The 19,788-nt window shown below is 38.2% G+C and overlaps 1 protein-coding gene across 1 annotated transcript in view; it reads right to left on the bottom strand.

Annotated features, from left to right (window-relative positions):
• The window catches only part of BLTP1 (bridge-like lipid transfer protein family member 1), a 100,007-nt gene that overhangs the window by 27,041 nt on the left and 53,178 nt on the right, over positions 1-19,788 (bottom strand). The window contains exons 39-55 of the mRNA XM_054172710.1: positions 18,810-18,962; positions 17,033-17,273; positions 15,874-16,022; positions 14,585-14,804; positions 13,594-13,752; positions 11,794-11,969; positions 11,094-11,269; positions 9,755-10,461; positions 9,178-9,417; positions 8,661-8,754; positions 7,135-7,185; positions 4,661-4,867; positions 4,272-4,510; positions 3,459-3,703; positions 2,042-2,147; positions 627-724; positions 159-344 (exon numbers count right to left, since the gene is read on the bottom strand). Coding sequence (XP_054028685.1) covers positions 159-344; positions 627-724; positions 2,042-2,147; positions 3,459-3,703; positions 4,272-4,510; positions 4,661-4,867; positions 7,135-7,185; positions 8,661-8,754; positions 9,178-9,417; positions 9,755-10,461; positions 11,094-11,269; positions 11,794-11,969; positions 13,594-13,752; positions 14,585-14,804; positions 15,874-16,022; positions 17,033-17,273; positions 18,810-18,962 — 3,447 coding nt within the window. The remainder of the gene's footprint in view (positions 1-158; positions 345-626; positions 725-2,041; positions 2,148-3,458; positions 3,704-4,271; positions 4,511-4,660; positions 4,868-7,134; positions 7,186-8,660; positions 8,755-9,177; positions 9,418-9,754; positions 10,462-11,093; positions 11,270-11,793; positions 11,970-13,593; positions 13,753-14,584; positions 14,805-15,873; positions 16,023-17,032; positions 17,274-18,809; positions 18,963-19,788) is intronic.

Genomic DNA, 19,788 nt, shown 5'->3' with positions numbered 1-19,788 from the left:
CACCTCAAGTGATAAAATTTCTTTTGCTCAACCATTTAACCAAATACAAGAGCATATTCAGGAAGTATGTGCTGCAGAATGCTGATTTTTTTTACAAAAGAAAAGCTGGGAAAAACAACCAAAAATAATAATAGTAATCAAAGATGTTGAGCACCAACCTGATGTTTAACAATCTGTCCTAGTGCCAGATTTAAGTCCACCTGGCATTTCCCAAACAGTTTGAGGTAGCTGCTACTTCCAGGCATTGCTTTGGTTTGCAGTCTGTTTGAGAGTTCAAGTTCTATCAATCCGGTTTCAAATCTTACAGCTCGCATTGAGGGCGTTGTAGCTGTCACTTGAATTCCCTAATGAGTAAGGAAGGTACAAAGTGATTAGGATCCAGTTCAGAGACATAACAGGAAAGGGGAAAGAAACAACTCCAAAACAAACAAACAAAAACTTCCACTGAGCAGCAAAAAAAGAGTACATCATCTCTTTTTCACAATGCAATGCCACTAGGCTATTTTAAAAGATGACAGGAAGCAAACCCCAGATATATGTTTCTTCATGCAGAGTATTCCTGATTCAATAAACTTTGAGGTAAAACCCCCAAACCCTCTAGGACCACTATTTTGTCATATGTTTACCTTAAACTGTAGGCTTAAGGAGTAAAGAAGAATTTTTGGTTTGTCTCCATCAGCTGTGCCATCATGTTCATTCCAAAGAGGTATGGGCTGCTCCCCTCCTGCACACATGAAATACACACATTCAGAGGTTCAGGAAAGAAAACATTTTAAAACAAATAGATGCAAACAATATGTGACAGAGAATTAAGCCTCATTTTAAACAGCTGAAAATTTAGAGAAACAAATACAGGCTGAAGATGGGAGACATCACTAGACTCAGCTTGTTACATATAGTGAATAGTCCTCTACTAAGAATTGAAGCAGTCATGGTCCCTCCTGGGAAACCTTCCACAGAAAGGATCCACAGCTCTAAGAAGTAACACCTAGTTTTCAAAAAGATCTTCCATCTCCTGCACCAGTGTATCCCCTACTTATCTGCACAGTTTTCAGTCAAGTGTTTTATTTTTTTTATGACAATAGGAATTGAAATTAGATCAGTACTTTCAGGAACAGGGATTGCTGATCATGTTCCTGCTGAATGACCATAACATGGCAGCCACATTTCAGAAAGCATCAGGGTTTTGCCACTTGCAGTACCAATTTATAGTCTAGAAAAGTAAAGAACCAGCAACAGCAATAAATTCCCCTCATAAAAAAAGAGCTGAGATTGATCTCCAGAGACTAAGAAATGTTGTAGGGAAAAAAAATCCTATATAAGTTTCCCATTTTACTTCTTTACATTCCTCAATAAAAATTGTTCCAATAGAATAATGACAGCTGTTAAAGGTTCATTCTTCTCCTAAATGTTCTCTTAACTACCCAAAGCTAATGTATTTTGCTTGGAACAAACATCAGAGTGGTTAAAATTTGTTTTCTTCTTATCCTTCAGGGATTCTGATGTTTTCCATTTTCTTTTCACCTAACTCCCCTGAGGGCATGTCAGCAGGACCTGCCCATTTCTTTTACATATGATTGTATACATGAATATACACAAACACACACAGAGGTATATGAAAACAGTGCATGGATGCATACAGAGACACTCCTTTCACTTCGAAACCACTTCTTAGTTTATCTTTCCTCGTGATGTTTCCAACTGTTAATCAATCTTTCCACTGAAACACTCTATATTTCCTGTAATAGCCTTTTACAATAGCTCAGAAAGTGCAAAACACAACACACTTGAAATTTCACCTGCTGTTGAATATTTATTGTCATTTATTGTCATTATTGGCATTCTGTAACATTCTCTCTCTAAAATACAACATCAATTTGCACCCAGCACTCCAAGGAGCAGAGCTGGAATTTGAAGTAACAACAGAGGCTCTGGAAATTTTTGTTGCATTATGAAATAAAGAGCTGATCCCAACAACTCTCAAAGCATCAAACAAGGTTTAAAGAACTTATTTAAAGATATTTTTAAATGTTCTGCTTACCTGAAACCTTCTGTATGACTTCATTTACTTCCTTCATGAACACTTTTTGTACAAAGACTAAATGATTCAAGAGATCAGTTGTGAGGTTATGTTCAAAGGAACCAACCTGCAAACATACAAAATTTCAGAACAAACTTTTAAACTATATTTATTTTTACAAAACAGTGCATCTCTGATTTTCAGGCATCTCTTTCCAAATCATTATATTGTTATTGACATGAAACAAAAGAACATTGAATAGTTTTGGCTTTTAATTTTTTTTCTGTTGTAAAAGCCTACCAGAAAACTGAAGGACATACTCTATTATATGAAAAAGATTATTCTCCTGTTTAAGTTTATCTTAAACAATAAAATTCAAGGCTTAACATTCATAGACAAAATTCTACTTAATTCCAGAAAGTAAATCATTATTAGAACAACATAGAAAGGAGCCATCAACCTCTGAAGTGCATTATTTAGTCACTGTACCAGAAAAAGTTCACTGACTTTTCAATGTCAATTTGTCCAATCTAATCTTGAAGAATATTCCTAAGAAATCTGCTTAAGATTTGGGTTTTTTAAATATAATAAAAATATTTTCCAAAACTACTTGAACTTGGGTTTTGCCTTTGCTAAGCAGCCCCTCCATGTTGCTTTACTTGCCAAACAAATCTGAAAACCCTAAGGTCTTTCTTCAGCCACGAAATGACTCAAGTGTCTTGAACAAAAAGCAGCACCTAATTAAACTCCTCCAATAAAGATGCAAATATCAGCAGTCTCAATTGCAAACACACCACACCATTTTTCTGACTAAAGAAATACAGGTAGCAGAAAGGCCTCACTTTTCCCCACCAGACAGGTGTCTTTAAAGTAGCATCAATTTCTCCCTGCGAATACTAACTGTGGAAACTGGGAGAAGAACACTCAGTGTCAAACAGAAAACTTTCTACCCTTTAGTAAGGATATATATAACTTCTCCTATCTATGGAGCTGTCTAGTCATGGGAAAACAAACCAGTTATAAAACAAGAGATCTGGTTGAAAATTTTTCAGTATTTCTCTTTGCAAAATATATGACATTATCTGATGTGTTAGCTTTCAGTTGAAAATGACACCCTGAGTCATTAGCATAACACATTTTCACTGATGAGAAATATCATCATTCCAAAAAAGGGTTCTAGACATATCTTCATTATTTATTTGCACAAAATAACATGTTTAAAATCCTCTAATACAGAGGTCTCGACTGCTTATGTTGGCAGCTCATCAGACTAAGGACTGAGAACATTGTTTGTGTCATGCAATTACGAGTGCTGTATATGGATCAACCTGTAAACCCAGAGTTCTGGAGTAGGAAGATTATTAAATACTATGAAAATGCACATAGAAAATGTGACAGAACAAGTTATCAGAAGATGACTACTGTCTTCAACACCTACTTCAGCCACACAACGTAAGTAGTTCCCCTGTAGATAATAGCCTTGCTTAGCAGGCAGTTCATCTATGCTCCAGATTTGGTCTGAGTAAGTATCGTGTTCTTCCATGATGTATTTGCCTGACATAGTGACAGGAGGAAGGTTGAGACTTGCTGAAGGAGGAATAGTTGACATATCAGTGGCAGAGACTTTTGAAGTGAAGCGCAATCTGTGGTTTGGGAGCTCAAAATTAAATCTTGTTTGGGCACCTGTAAAAGGAAGACAGGGAAAGAAGAAATATGAATGGCAAAAGAATTTTTCACTTATCCTTACATTTGAAAACAGTGCTGGAATTCAAAAAGTCTTTTAAATGTTACTGAAGTACACAGACCTCTAGAGCTAAAAATATCCACCCACATGATTCAGGGTTTTCTTTTTTGAAAGAAAATGCAGACTTCACTGTAATTAGATGGAGAAGGGAGTCATGCATACCACCTCATCTCTACTGAGGCCCTTTAAGTATTTTCAAGTAGCCTTAAAAAAATAAGGACGCGTTCTTGGTTTTAACAATCAGAAGGAAGCTTCCTGGAGGAAACTATGACCATATACACATCTTCAGCTGCTCTAGTATTCTCTCTCTGACAACTGTGTATTAATAACAACAATGTAAATTCTCTCTATAGCCCCATCTGACTGAAGTCCACAGTCAAAAAAATAAGCCTCTAACAACAGATTCAAGGCTCTATCTATAATTCAACACAAATGAAGTCCTCTTGGATCCTTCTAAAAGGCCTAACTAAGAGACCCAATGTATGCGAAGTTTTAGAGTGCTGTTACCTGTCATTCCGTGACTCCTCATCCTTCCCATCTTATATTCTGCTTTCAGCGAGGGCAGGAGTGCTGCTCCAATAGCTATCCCATCTATCATGGCACTGAATTTCAGAACTATAGGCTTCTTTTCTAAGCCTTCTGGCAGCTGGGGAAACTCATTTGTTTCAACAGGTGTTTGATTAATGCTTGTTGGAGTCTTTTCAGAGGGCAAAGGAGTCGCAACATCTTCTTTGGTAGGCTGGGGCCTGTTTACCAACACAGAGATGAAAAAGCACTTGTTATTCTAACACAACCTATGACAAGCCTGACTCTCCCACACATGTTCAAAGCAGCATAAGCCCACAAACAGAATGGCATCCAGGGGTATTTGGAAGTGCCATACAGGCAGCACTTACGCAGTTGAAGGCTGCCTGATGAGATCCGAAATCTGCTTGGAGAGCTGGTGAGAACTGCGCACCATCATGCTGTGCAGTGTGGCAGGGTGCTGAGGAATGTTGATGCTGATGGCTCCAACTTTGACCACAGCAGCATTGTTTGTTTTCAGCCCTCTCTGGGCACTATACAGGGCCTGGGATTTGGCAATACTGCATTTCACAACAGTTCTAACAGAGAAGGGAATAGGATTTATTTGCATGTCCTTAAAAACGGTTACAGTTTTATGTTAAAATGCTGGAAGGGTTTTAAGTGTTAGCTCAATTTTTAAGTATTCATCTAAGTGTTTTGTTTATAAACTACAGACACAGTCCTTTCTCTTTCACTTCACACACAAAGATGCACTACATGCCACAAACAAGTAGACTACATTTAAGAGAGCTAAAAGTCATGCATTGCAAAAACACCTGTTCAACTGTTTTTGCATAAGGTAAGACCATTTCAGTTTATGCACACTTGGTTGCACATACACAGACAAATGTTCACAGACAGGAACAAGTAACAGCCTTCCATTTCAACAGGACAGCCCAAATCATCCTTTTCATATGAAGACCCAGTAAAATCTGATTTTAGCATCCAAAAATGTCAATAGAAGAAATACTACCAAGTGGTAAATGGATTTCTGAATGAATAGTGATGCTTTGTTGACAAATACTGTTCCAAATATGAAGTCTAAACCTTAATGTTAAAGAGGATACGGTTCAGAATGCAATGCAGAACAACTGTGTGGCTATACATAGGACAAGGGACATGGTTTAGCACCAGACTTGGTAATTAGCTAGTGGTTGGACTCAATGATCTTAAATATCTTTTCCAACCAAAATGATTCTGTGATTGTATGATTTGCAATGAGCACTGTACATCACATATCTGCAGTTTGCTTACCTAGGGCGATTTACCTATAACAGATGTGCTTGAATATTACAAAAATCATTTCCTGATATTTAAGCTGTATTCCAGCAAGAAGCAATTCTATGTTCTCAAATCAATTCTATAATCACTCTCCAGAAATTAAAAAAAAAGGAAAGAAAGCTTTGTCCCACTACAGAACTGCTTATAAAGCCACCACTCAACCTAGCAGAGTAACAGGAATGTTAGATAAAGGGGAGGGGAAAAACATCAGCAGGAGATCTATAATAAACTGAGGAACTACCATGGAGTTCAAGGAAAACGAAGGCAGTAGCAGCTACACGGGGTGTAAATACAGTGATTCTTCCCTTAATTCTAGCCATGAGGTCTACTTCTTGAGCCAGAGGCTGTATTGTGTTGATGACTCTCCATCAGACATATCCTATATGGATTTCTCCAATCCTTTTAATCATTTATACTTTTGTTGACCACATATGACAATAGATAACAACTATGCAGCGACACACTACACAAAACAGTACTATCTCACTGGTTCAGTGTTGCTACTGGACAAAAAGGAACAAAAACCTGAATATTTTCTATCACTTGCAGTTTTTCAGTCCACCACCTTTACTTCCAGAGCTACATCTATAAGGACATTTTAAAGTTAATCTTGTATTATTGTAACACTGAAAATACACAAATGTTGTAACAACAGCAGTCATACTAAGTCCTTCCCAAAGCTGTGCTCTGGTGGTCTAAAGCAGGAAAAGAAGCCTTTTGCTTTGGGAAACAGAGTACTGCTTTGGGAAAGGAAACAAAAATAAAATAAAAAGCCTCACAATTTTTGCCTACATAACCTTTCTTCTCAGAATGCTTCAGAGTCCTTATATAACAAGGCTTCTGTGTTGCCCATGTAACATTTCCCCCCTTGACCACTACTCCAATAAGACCCTATGCACAGGAGCAGCAGGAAGTAAGAAAGCAACTACAAAGAGAAGACCTACACTGACACATACAGATCTGGAAGACATGAAGAGGGTCACCTTCATGAGCAGCATTTGCACAGGCATAGTTTAAGGGAAAGATTTTGTGTTAGCATAACCTGGTCAGTGAGCCAAGCAATTTAACCCAGCACAGAACTACATAAAGACAAAAGGAATGGTCCTATTGATGCTGAAATCACAACAGGTACCATCACTCTAACCACAGCAGTTCCTTACCAAGTTTGGAGCAACTCTGATTTGTCTATTCCTTTAGATTTGTCAGCATTATTTCACCTCATTAAAATAAGCACTGAAGTAGATCTAAAGAGCTTAACAGCCAGTGGAACCATTATAGCATTGCAGCAGTGACCACATAGTCTAATACCTGGCCCTAAAGCTAGATTGCTAACATTTACAAGGGCATTTTATTTGACATATCTCTAGCAGGCTACATTAAAAGCCTATCTGAATAACACGAGATGACAAACTAAAATGTTTTCAAGCAACATCTGCCTACACAATCACACACAAGAGGAATGCAGCCATTAGCTACACAACACAGAGTTAATTGCAAGACTATTAAACATAATAATATGACATACAGAAACTCTTGTTTGGCTGTGCTTGTAGGAGATGTAGGAAAATCCTCCAGTCTACAGATGATGAAGATTGAAGAGAAAGCAAGAAAAACAAAAACAAAGCAAATAAAGAATAAACATCCATGCAAAATTAGTCAGTTAATTACTTGTAACCCACAATATGACACTTAACTTTCAGATTTACCAAGCTGAAGGTTTGGGTTTTGTTAAGCTTTGTTGTTTACTTTTAACGATTTATCATTTCTCCCCTTTCATTCTGTACCCTCCCTATATGGGAGCTCAGTAAGATTAGGACATAAAACAGACATGAAGAGTCTCAGTCACCTTCAGAAACCCTACATGTCTGTCAGATGAGAACTTTCATTTATCCCTCTAGAATACAGCTATTGGAAGCAATTTAGCTGGGGACATGAATAAAATTCTCTATGTTTTAAGTTCTCTATAGCATCTTCCAAACTAAACAGAAATTACAGGAAGACTCCAGTCATATCACTCAGCCCCTTTTCTACAACATGAGTATTCCAAACCCAGATCACATACTGAGGGTTACCTGGCTAATGCTCATACTGTGTGAGGGTGATTTGTATTACAAAGAGTTGTAGTTCAACTGTTGTTTTGCAACTCAAACAAAGAAGTTAAGCTAGAAACAAAGAAAAATAATGCATGCCCTTTCTGAGTATGTGAACTTGGCAAAAAAAGAACCCCAACAATGTGGATGCTGAGCAAACAGTTAGAGATGTTCATGCATAAAAAGTGATTCTCCTCCCCTGCCAAGTTGTCAATTATACAGAAGGTGAAAAATGGATATTAGAACTGCAAAAAGAACAAAATCATGCATTGTAGGAGTTCAAAAATATATCTATTAAATAACCAATATAGATCTGAAATGGGAATAATCAGCATCAATAGGTTAAATACTCCCTAAAAATCTCATATGGTTTAGCAGAACCTCTAAGCTTCGAAAAACCTTTTAAAAGGGTAACAGAAAACACACTTGATGCCATAGTTTATGTGAGTACATCACATAGCAGAAAATCAGTGCTCTGATTACAGGAACATTCATTTCTTCCTTTTTACAAGAGGACCTATCACCTACAATTTTTCAGTCAGGTCATTTATCCATTTACAATGTGACTGTACAATCAGCTCTGAACTTAGTAACTTTTATTAGAAATAGAAAGGAACAGGAGTATTCACATTCACATAACTATGTTTAAATCTTGTGTGATTTGGTGCCCCAGACTGAAACCTATTAAAACATTCACCACATCCCTTCTCAGCTTACTCAGACTGGCTTTTGTAGAAGGCCTTCCCATCAACAGGCACATGCAGTTGGCTTTGCAAGTCTAACTCAAGCACAATTCTGCAACACCCGCATGGCTGCCACCAAACTCAACAACTTTGCGGATTCTACCTAAAGACATATCATCAATGCTTTCTCCAAAATTAGGCTACATACCTTTACTGTCACACAACTGATACCATTTCTGCACACTTGAACAATTTTGAACTGTTAGATTTGTACTTACTGGATATTTGGGGTAATTCCCTCCAGCAGGACAATATTGACACCTCCTATGTGAGCAGTGGCACAGGTCTCAGTCATTTTCTGATGCAGGACATCTTTAAGAAGGTAAAAAAAGAATGTACTTAACAGCATTTCATTCAGTAAAATACTTCCAGGTATTTCAAAGCAAGGTGTACTTTCAAAAATATTGTAGCATGAAAATCACTGAAAAATTAAGCACATTAAGCTATAACAGATTTAAACTATGACAAGAAAGCTTTTGAAAATGAAAGCACTCTCTTGTACAAGAACTTCCTTCATGGCATTTTCTGAAAATCCTTTTACAATCCTTCAGCATCCTAGTTAAAAGAACTGGCTGAATGTTGTTATTTTTGTGTGTGGACAGTACAACCTACAGCTATTTACAAACAAATCATAGCACAGTGCATGCACATCCACATTGGCATTGCTATGTCTGGACACAAAGAGGTAAAGCTCCCACTGAATTTAATCACAGAGCTCATTTCAGCTTAACCCACCTTTCATTTTCTCTTTCAGAGTGAAGCTGCCATGGATTCTCTTTAGTTCAGACTCCATTGTCAGACCACCTATGTCTGCCTCCAGGTGGGTCCGGTTTACCATGCCTATCCCAAATACTATGAGAGTGACGTGCTGCGGCTCCGAAGTCACCAGGCTGCGCTTCCTCTGCGCGTCTCTGCCATTATCCTGCTCGTTCTCAAACACCACTCTGCAAGCAGGTTCAGTTGGGCTTCGAACACCTATAGAAACCCAAAGGAGTTACTGAAGAATACTTTACAAGAAATCCTTGGCTTATCTGATTTATATTTGTATTTGAAGCCAAGGATCATCAATAAACACGTGTTAAGTCTAGGACTGAAAGAACCAAAGGATACTATAAAGCCAGGAAAGTTGGGTTTTTTTCCTTTTGTATGTCACCTTGGAGAACCAATTACAAGTTCCCCTCCATCTTCACCACTTGCTGCTGTGATACAAGTTAGATAGGGTGGTAACAAATTTATGATCAAAGCTGTAGAAGAATATACTTGAGCAAAAGCACACACACTGAAAGTATTTTTTTTCCATGAACTAGTTTACCTGTTGGCCCAAAAGTTTCAGAAGACTTCTCTAAAAACCCAGTTGGGTCAGAAATGAGTGAGTAGAAGTTCAAGAGTTTATACATGTTTTGCCAGCACTCAGCAGAAGGTTCACTCTGTTCTGACACAGTGATAGAGTCAGAGTCATCCATGTGAATAGTCATGTGGTCAACCACATCTTTGGAACCTTTTCGGGACACTTTAGAAGTTCTTCTTTCTGACCTCCCCAAGGAATTCTTGTTTCGAGACTCTTTTTTGTTGTTCTCATTGTTTGTTCGTTTGTTCTTGGTGTTGTTCACTCTGTTACCTCCGTTAAGACTCCCTCGAGAGCTGCGGCTGAAGTCAGAAGAGCGGAAGTCTCTGTGCTTGCGGGTTTTAAAAGTAGGTGTTGGAGAGGCTGATCCAGCTGTGTATCTGCTGAGTTTGATGTCTGTCTGTGTGGCTTTGATATCATCAATCATTGTGCTGAACTGATGAATGAGGCGAACCAGAGCCATGTCCACGTGCTGGCTTATGGACTGGCAGGAAATGGTAAAGTTACAGTGGAAAGTATTGTAATAGCGTTTGTTCAAGTCATGGAAAGAAAGGGCATTGGTAGAGTTGTGAGGTGTGCACATGGACTTCTCCATTACCACAGCACTAATACTGAAAGTTTCTAACATCAAAGCTGGTTTGAATTCAAGAGGAGGAAGATTGACAGCTCCTTGCCTAAGGAAAGAAAAGGTACAAGTTACTACTTTGTTTCTTTTTTACGAGAGTCAAGTAGTTTTGTGTGTTGTGGGTTTTTTTAACGTAGTGGTACATCAGATTCACTGAATCCAACACTTACTTCCCTCAGGATATCATCTTCTAAAGATCTAAAGTTTAAAAATTGAATTTTTGGATTTTCATAGAGCGTGCTACTCCAAGTAACCATTCACTCCTATCTAAACTCAGTTTGCCATGCAATTTTGCTGTCATAACCTAAGGCTTTGCCCAAAATCGGCAAGGAAATGGAGACATTTCAGCATTTATGCTGCAAGCTACAACCTCATTTACAGAATTAGTTACAAACAGCACTTGAGAGCCTCTCAAATTTTCCCCACTATTATTCCCACCAGCTCCCCATTCCCCAGACTCCAATTTTCAAAAGTGGCTGAGATGCCCATACTTGAAATTTCAAAACCATTCCCTAGGAAGATTAACGTAAGTGTATATTTTAGCACGAAGATAAACCAATTAAGATTAAAAGAATGAAAGACTGCTCCTTATTTCTATGGAAGTACACTGGAATTCTAGGTCTTCACATGAAAAACTTGCTTTCTATTTTTTTACATACTTTCAAATATCTCACAACATACCTTCGAGCTCGCTTGCTTTTTCTTTCCTTTGCTGTATCTGAATCAACAATATCTGCTCTTAGGCAGTCCAAGGTTCCCGAGAACGAAAGGTACTCTCCAAAGTACATTCTGTAGCAGAGTGGCATTGCATCCTGAGACTGAATTCCTGTGTAACTTAGAAGAGGTTTGAAAACAACCTGCAAAACAAAACCCACCAATTTACTTCTTACTGTCCAGATTCCTATATTCTTGCTCCATCATCTGTTGATCTACAATATTTACAACATGAGAAACATAATAGAGAACAGTTTTACGTTTTATTGACAGTGCTGTAAACCAGAAAGGAGGATAAAAAAGGGGAGGCTTTATGGACTTTTTAAGCAAAATACTGACTACACAGGAAGCTAGCACTGCATGCTCAGCAACAGGAGCAATGTTTGTGTATTTTTCCCTCAAGTACTCTGGAGAACTAGGTTAATCTCATAAATGCTCCAATACATTCTTTGAAGTTACAAAATAAAGCTTTATTAACCACCATTCATACAGTTCATTATGGAATCCCCCAAAGGTTTCTTAAGCTTTTCATCTTGGCATAAAAATGCATAAGAAGTGTGTACAAAACTATGATAATGTTTTCATTGTTGTAAAAATATTTTCTTTTTTAAATAATAACTATTTTTTCCCTGCTGAACTCCAAAATACACCACCAAACCACACCTACTTGTGCATCTGCTAGCTGGACAGCAGGAAAGCCCTGGTTACCCTCTTCTACACCTGCAATATCATCCTGACTGGTGCTGTGCTGGGAGTGTGTGCCATCCAGGGTGTTCTGGTCGCTAGACAAAACTGTGTTGAAGTCTGAAGCAGAGGGTATAGTAGGAAGATTGGGTGCCACACCTGTAAAATAAATACTCATGGAACACTAACACCACAGCAAATTTTACCACCACCAACTCCATTAAATTCAGCAAGATTAATTATAAACAACACATTCTGTACACAGAAAGTCAGAACTCCAGTCAGGTCTAGAACCTCCCTCAAGTGGCATGCAGGATAAAGAAACAGTCTTGTCATTGCTGAAACAGGTAACAGAGGTAGTCGAACTCATATTTGGAAAGTACAAACATATTTCCTTCATTTTGATCTCCTTTTCCAAGGCTTTTGCATTGCTAGAGTGCTTTGCTTCTGCTTAAACTGAGTTTATAGACTGAGCAGCTGACACCATCAACAAACAGCAAGACTATCCACAGTTGTCAATACTTGCTTTTGGCTTTCAATGTGCTATTGGGTTTTATTAGTCGCAATGCAAGATCTACTAATTAGATCTCTATAGATTAGTCTCCTGCCAAATATGGTCTTCATGACTATGGACAGCCACGTCCCTGCAGTTGCTCTGTTCACAAACAATCTGACCTGCAGCATAGGATAGAGCGATGCTGTATCAACTGTATCCTGAGCCTGGGCTGGACTCAACTTCCAAGAGACAGAGCTGCTCTGCCAACATAAATTAATCCTGATTTTTCAGAACTCAAGCTTACAGCACATATCAGAGAGCCATGGCTACACGCCTCCACAGAAAAATGTTTTGGATAAATCCATGTCTGGGTTAAAATCACCAAATCTTAATTTCACAAATGTACACTTGCGAACAAACTGTTCCAGTCCCAGTAGGAAAAAAATGCAGCTTTCTCTGAAATCAATAAATAAATGGAAAACCATACTTCTACTCTGTGCTTCTTTCAAGCAGAGAAACACATTCCAGTTCACAGAGCAGCCACATCAGTTGAGCAGCACGTACAGCAAAAAGATGTTTTGTAGGATCAGACGATTTGTTTAACTTTAAAACCAAATCAAACCAACTTCTTATTGCCTAAGATCTATATATTATGATTGAAAGCCTATTAGGAAAAGAAACATTCAAATTTAGTCTTAGTGAAAACAAAAATTAAGACACACACATTTAAGGATTATGAGTGATGACAGGCTTACAAGAATAATAAATATGCTGCACTAAGTAGCTGTATGCTTCTTTGATACGCTTAAGATTTTTCTGTAGCATGTATTTTTTTTCTCCTTTTCCTTCCACCCATCTCTGAAGAAGGTTACTCTCAAAAGAGATGTTTATGTTTAGTCTCAAAATGGAACTAAGAAAGAGCAGGGCCTCCAATGTACAAAATCTTTATTGCAAACCCAGCATACACAAATTGGATTAAAACCAACCAACAAAATCCAAGGAACTCTGCAAATGAGTGTGATTTTATGGCTTCGCTTTTGGCAGCCACCCATGATTTCAGAAGCTGCATTTACAGTTCCAAATTTAAGAAAATGCTTTATTTTTGGAGGCAGGGCAGCTTTGCTTAAATCATATTTGCTCATTTGCTGGTTTGCTGACAACTCCCACAAGCACTATTTACATTTGATGAACTTAAATCACTTGCTTGATTACTTGGAGAAATAATGTGGTAAACACAGAACGGCCAGCCCAGAATTATCTCTTCAATTCAGCTGCAATTAGCAATACCTGTTGGAAGACTGTTGTGTCCAGATTTGGTGGCAGGACTTTCTTGGACCACACTTCCTCTGTTGCCCACAGCATTTGACATCCAGTTATAGAAACTCACAGAAGATGGCTCAGACAGCAGAGGATGTTCAGACAACATGTCTGTGGCCACAGTATTTCCTATACAGATAAATCAGAACCTTTAGCATTTGCATCAGACAGTTAAAGCCAGGAACACAGCATAATTTTACTGACACCACCTATTTACTACAAAAGTAAGCCTAATCCTCAAGGTATATTCCAGTAACATGAGTATCAGACAGTACTACAAGAGCTACCACAGATATCACACTATGGCACTAATGGATGTTGCACTACAAGTGTTTTTGCATTTATTTCTAACATTATTTAGAGGAAGAGAGTCATTTAGAAATGAAGGTACCTTTTCTTCTGAATAATATTTCATTCCCTGACAGCAAAGGAGAGAGATTTCAGAGAAAATGCGATAATCAAATGTATCTTTTTCTTTGAACACAATGCAATCTGAACAATAAGAAAGAACAAACATTTCCCTGTGTGTGTCACACTTCTACAGAACACATTTGTTCAAAAGACCACTATCACAACCTGAAAACAATTATACACAAACTAAGTTACTTCAACATTAGTCCACCCTTTGAGCTACTTACAAGGTCCAGAAAAAAATGACAGTGATCACTTTATGTATTACACTCAAAAAGTAGTAAGGCTGTGTAAAAGGAAAATATTTTATTTGTTTTCTTAGTTGTAATTTCTTTTCCTAACCTGATGTACTCACTGCTTACTTCTACGAAATGGAATGGTGCAGTGATGTATAGGCACTGCTATTAAAAACTATCATTCTTATTTGGGGGGAGGAAGGGGGAATCTTAAACAGAAATAAGTCACAGTGAAAATACAGTACCTTTTCTAAATTACTGAAATAAAATCAGCTCTCCCTTCTCCTCCCTTAAGCTTATGACATTAATCATACCTGTTCTTGTTAAAGAACTACTTTTAACTGCAGTTGAACTTCTTTGAGGAGTGCCTTCCAAAAGATTATGCAGGCTGGGAAAGCTCCCAGTAAGATAGCTGAGCAAACTCTCTTTTCTTGGACTTTCTTTGACTGCCATTCCAGAACGGCCAACGTGCACTGGTGAATCTGTAGCTGTATCTCCACTGGTGTAACTTAAGGAATGATATGGATGGATACCCTTGTGGAGAAAATGAAACAAGTGTTGTGTAAACTGCAGAAAGGAAGTGACATTTGATCTGAATATGAGAGCAAAACACAGCAGCTACAAAATTCTCATTCCTGCAAGCTTTTGGACAGGTTGTATGCCACACTGTGCTTAAATGTGCTACTGAATTCACAAGGATTAAAAGAATTTTATATGTAAAAAACATTTTTAAAAGCTAAACAACTTACAAATGGAACTGCAGATGTGCAGAATTCACCTAAAGCAAGCTTGCCAAAGGAGCAGTGCATACCACTGAATATAAGCCTCATTCAAATTTGGCCTCTGAAGCCCCAAGCCCTTCCATCCCTAGTATAAAGGTAAGCACAGACTCTGGGGAAGGTGAGAAATGGAGGCCAGTGATTTCTGCTACCAAGAGGAAGGCTCCTGGTTGACCTAGAAGCTCAAAGCTATGAAACAAGTTCTCTGCCCCCAAAACTGAAGAGAAGCCAGACATGCTTTCAAGCAAAGTATCTGGGCCACTCAACTCTGAACCACGCAAGCCTAACAGAAGGGAGCAGTATGTGCTAGTAGCAAGCAACTGTCTGTGAGAGGGGACAAATGCACCTGTAGATGCTGGGGTCTGACCAGCTGGAAAACATGTTTTGCAGAAATGGACCTTGGGGTCCTCCTGGTGGTCATTAAGTTGAACGTGAGGCAGCAGTGTGCCCCTGCTGAGCCCTCCAGCCTGGGCTGCATTATCTTGCTGCAAGTTATTGGAGAGCTTTGCCAATTTTTGATTTTGTATGATAGTTAAATCCTCATTTCTGCTTCCACAAGTAGATGGAATGTCCTGAGAGTTAAGGCACATTTTTCAATGATACACATAAATATTGTTTTCAAGTGAGGCTCTGAAGTTAACTGGCAAGAAAAACAATTAAGACCAGATGTAGAATATAGCCCACTTGTGTAAGGAACATACCTTCCACGTGTCGTAGTTACCTTTCACACAAGCATTTATTCATCTGCAGCCTACAGAACTGCTTCTAAATAGGCCAGCTACAATGCTCTTTCTTTCCCCTCATGCATGGAACTAGAAACTTACCTTTATTTTCAGAACAGAATCACTGTGAGTGTGAGTTTTGGATAATTTCCTCATGATCTCAGCACCAGTTACAGGTCCAGAAGAGCCACCAGCAGGTGGAGGGCGATTTGCTGTTCCTTCTAAGAGCATTGTGTGCTCACTGACAGTAGCTGGAACCAAACAAGCCATTGTCGTCATTTTTATTTATTTTTATATATTCATACACATGGAGAATGAATATTATCAATTATTAGGTACATTTATTTATAAGCAGTCATGAAATTAAAATATATAATTGGTTCTAACTGTTCCAGCTCAAAGAAGACATTTTAGAGGAGAGGCCAAAAATCCGCATCATACTGTACAATTACGTACAAGTTTTACACACAAACATCTTTGTTTTGCTCACTGTAATCTAATAACTGATGTCTGTTTTTTAACTAAAACCAGATTCTCCTCCTGATGTTTTAAAATTATTTTTTCCTCAATATTATGGAAAGTTAACTTGAGGGGAAAAAAATAAACAAACATAAGCACGGTATTGCTGGGAAAAGCAGCACTGTTCTTAGACGCTACAAACATAAAATAGGTGTACTCAAGACAGCAAAAGAGAGTGCTCCAACAATATGCATTTATTTATGCCCTTCCCTTCTGTGGTTCCTACTTAAGTCTGCTCTAAATGAAGTACAAAGCTAAATCAGTATCTTATGTTAAATTAGTCATCTGCAAATTCGCAACACTAACGTAGCAGATACGAATGAAGTAGTAAAAACAAGGGGGGAAACAAAAGCCAAAACCAAACAGAAAATGAAAGCATCTTAAGAAAGAGCACAGAAGGTTTGAATCTGTTCCTGTGAGAATCCAAAGAATTGCATGTTACAATTGTTAACTAAGATTAGAAGCTGCACAACAAAATCCTCATTCCAAACTAGCAAGTTGATGTATTTTGTACAGTAACAAGACAAAGGCTGTGAAGCAAGTCTCCTGGTTTGTTTTTCCACAAAAAAATAATAATTATTATAGCACTATAATTACAATTGGCAGCAGTGGCTTCAAAATGAAGCTGATTCTAAAAAAAAATAATACAAAAATGTATTTCAGTATTAAAACTAAGGAAAATGCAATGGAGCTACTGGTGTCCCTATGAATTTTTATGGGGACAGAAGAACTCGGAAAATACCTGCATCAAATTCAAACTCTGCTCCATCAGCACTTGTGTCACTCTGAAGACCCCCTCCATTCTCTAACCCAAGTCCATCCTCATGTTCGTGGCAGGCATTTGTCTGGAGTTTCACTGGCTGAGTTGGTCTGTGCAAGCTGACTCCTTTAAAGGCTGGGGTCACCACAATGAACTTCATCCATTGCCTTGCTAAGGCAACTAGACCCTTCTTTAAGGTTACCAAGGCAGGAAGGCCATCACTCTTTAATTGAAAAGAAAAGCATGTCACAGCATTTTGAAGTAGGGGAAAAAGCAAGAGGAAATTCACTTAAATCTTTGTGTTCAAGAAGCTTATGACAGAAACATGCTGGCATCACACCACGTCCATTCAGATATAAGAAGCCATAGTGTTAGCATAAAAATTGTAGCTTCACTGAACACAGTAAATATATTCATCTATACAACATGAGGATCTAGCCCAAGGGAGCAAACAGAAACAGGTTTATTAAATATGAAACCTCAGGTACTTAGGTGATTATAAGGCGCTGAACTATGGACTCAATTCCCAAAGGCACTAGAATACTGAAGAAACAGAACTGAAATTAATGAGATGAAGGAGGTTTTCCCCATTATTGGAAAGGAGTATTAAAAAAATATATAAATCACAGGCAGATTGTTTTGATGACATGACTGCGTGCTAGAGAGAAAAACTGCTTCTTGTTTTGACCAGGAATCAAACAGTGCTATTTCTGCCACAAAATGTGCTGTTTCTGCTCACTGGGCTTTCAGCTGAAGATGTTGAAAAAACATGGTTAAATCTGACAGCCACAGAATTGATTATGAAAATGACACAAAATCAAGAGCAAACACTCCTCCTTATGCTTCATCTGTTTGTTCAAACACTTACAACAACAGACACTTACATTGCAAAGCCACCAAGAAGATTAGATTCTCAAGCCCTAAGGTTTTTTACAATTTCAGCTCTTTTCTTAAACTGTCTGCATTATTAAAGCTCTCTAAAAGACCTGAAAACTGTCTCTGAGGAGAGAATTTGGACTAAGCTAATCAGTGCATGCCCTTGCCTTAATAACTGAGATTTGTTCCATTTTAGAACTACAGATGCAAATTTTAACTGCTTTGCTCTTATCTTTAAGAAAAATGGAATCTGATTAAAAGGCTATTAACAATTTTCAGGATGTCTTTTTGTTTCATGGTTTCTCATATAGTTACTCATAAAACTAGCTTGATAAAAATGTCACATACACACAGGCCACAACAAAATCAGTAAATCTGAAAGAAAATGAAACGAAAGCAGCTATGTCCACTTCTCAATTTAAGGATATATACAAAGTCAGGTTATATTTTCTTGTCTGTTAACCTTCCTTCAACTGTTACCTAATTTCATAGAGTCATAGAATGGTTTGGGTCCAAAGGGACCTCCAAAGGTCACTTAGTCCAACCTCCTTGCAGTCAGCAGGGACATCCTCACTAGATCAGGTTGCTCAGAGCCTTGTTGAGCCTGACCTTGAATATCTCCAGGGATGGGGCAACCCACTCCAGTGTTCCACCACCCTCATGATAAAGAACTTGTTCCTAACATCTCTTCTCTTCTCCAGGCTGAACCATCCCAGCTCCCTAAACCTGTTCTTGTAGCAGAGGTGCTCCAGCCCCCTGATCAATTTCATGGCCCTCCTCTGGACCCATTCCATCAGGCCCATGTCCTAATTTAAGACACAAAAATTTGTACACTTTTAGAACTAACACACCAAGTTATTTCTGGTTTTAAAGGGCAACTCACCATGGTGGCATCCTCAATGATGGAATAATTTGCTTGATGAAGATAATGGTGCAATATATTACAGAGTAAACAAGAAGGATTTTCTTGCAAGAAACGAGCCACTTTGGTAAGCCTGTTGTACTTGCTTCTCAGAGGAAAGTGCACACTTTTGTTCTAAATAGAAAACAATTTTTCACTTATGAACATAGCTGCAAACAGAACATCCACATGAGCTACAAGATCTCATCTAAGATACCCCAAATGCTAACCCCATTTTGAACTGCAAGAAAGATTTGTCACATGGGTACCAACCTTAAACAGTGTATGTGCAAAATCATACTTGATGCTTGTTTATTTGTACGAGGTAACAAAATAGAAGGCTGGATTTGAATCATAGAGTTTGTTAAGTTACCTTCTGGACTAACAGACATGCATGCACAGCCAGAAGCTTGTTTTAACTAATTCAAGGAAACCCAGGTATTTTTCTAATTTGGTTTAATGCTAGAAAAAAATATAGGAAATTAAATAGGAAGGGAAACAGCAGTAAGAGGCTGATGCAAAGAATGATTTTTGAGTAGAGCAGAAAAGTAGCCTAACACTAACCTCATCGTTTTGCAAGACAAGAAATTATCCCAACCAAAGCTGTCAACTCAAGGTCTTCCCACTAGAGGGTGCCAAGCAAACTGCTGATCACACAAGAAAGCTACTTAGCAAATGACACCACCACCCAATCTGTCATAAAAGATCTTAGCTTTCAACTAAAAGTTTGTCTATAATTTGTTTCTTGCCATGTTTATCCTCCCTTCCTCTAAGAAGCCAGTCAAATAAATAGGATTCAACACACTGCAGGAGCACAGATACCCCAAATTCACCACATTCACTGTAATTCACCACACTTGTGTATTTCATAAAACATACCAGACACTACAGTTGTATTTCTTAGCCTTCCCTTTCCAAAAGCAGAATCTCCAGTTATTTCAGCTGGAGATGCTCTCCTCTA

The sequence above is a fragment of the Dryobates pubescens genome, chromosome 24 (assembly GCF_014839835.1).
Source record: "Dryobates pubescens isolate bDryPub1 chromosome 24, bDryPub1.pri, whole genome shotgun sequence".
Classification (NCBI taxonomy): Eukaryota; Metazoa; Chordata; class Aves; order Piciformes; family Picidae; genus Dryobates; species Dryobates pubescens.
This window is presented reverse-complemented; position numbering and strand designations above follow the sequence as displayed.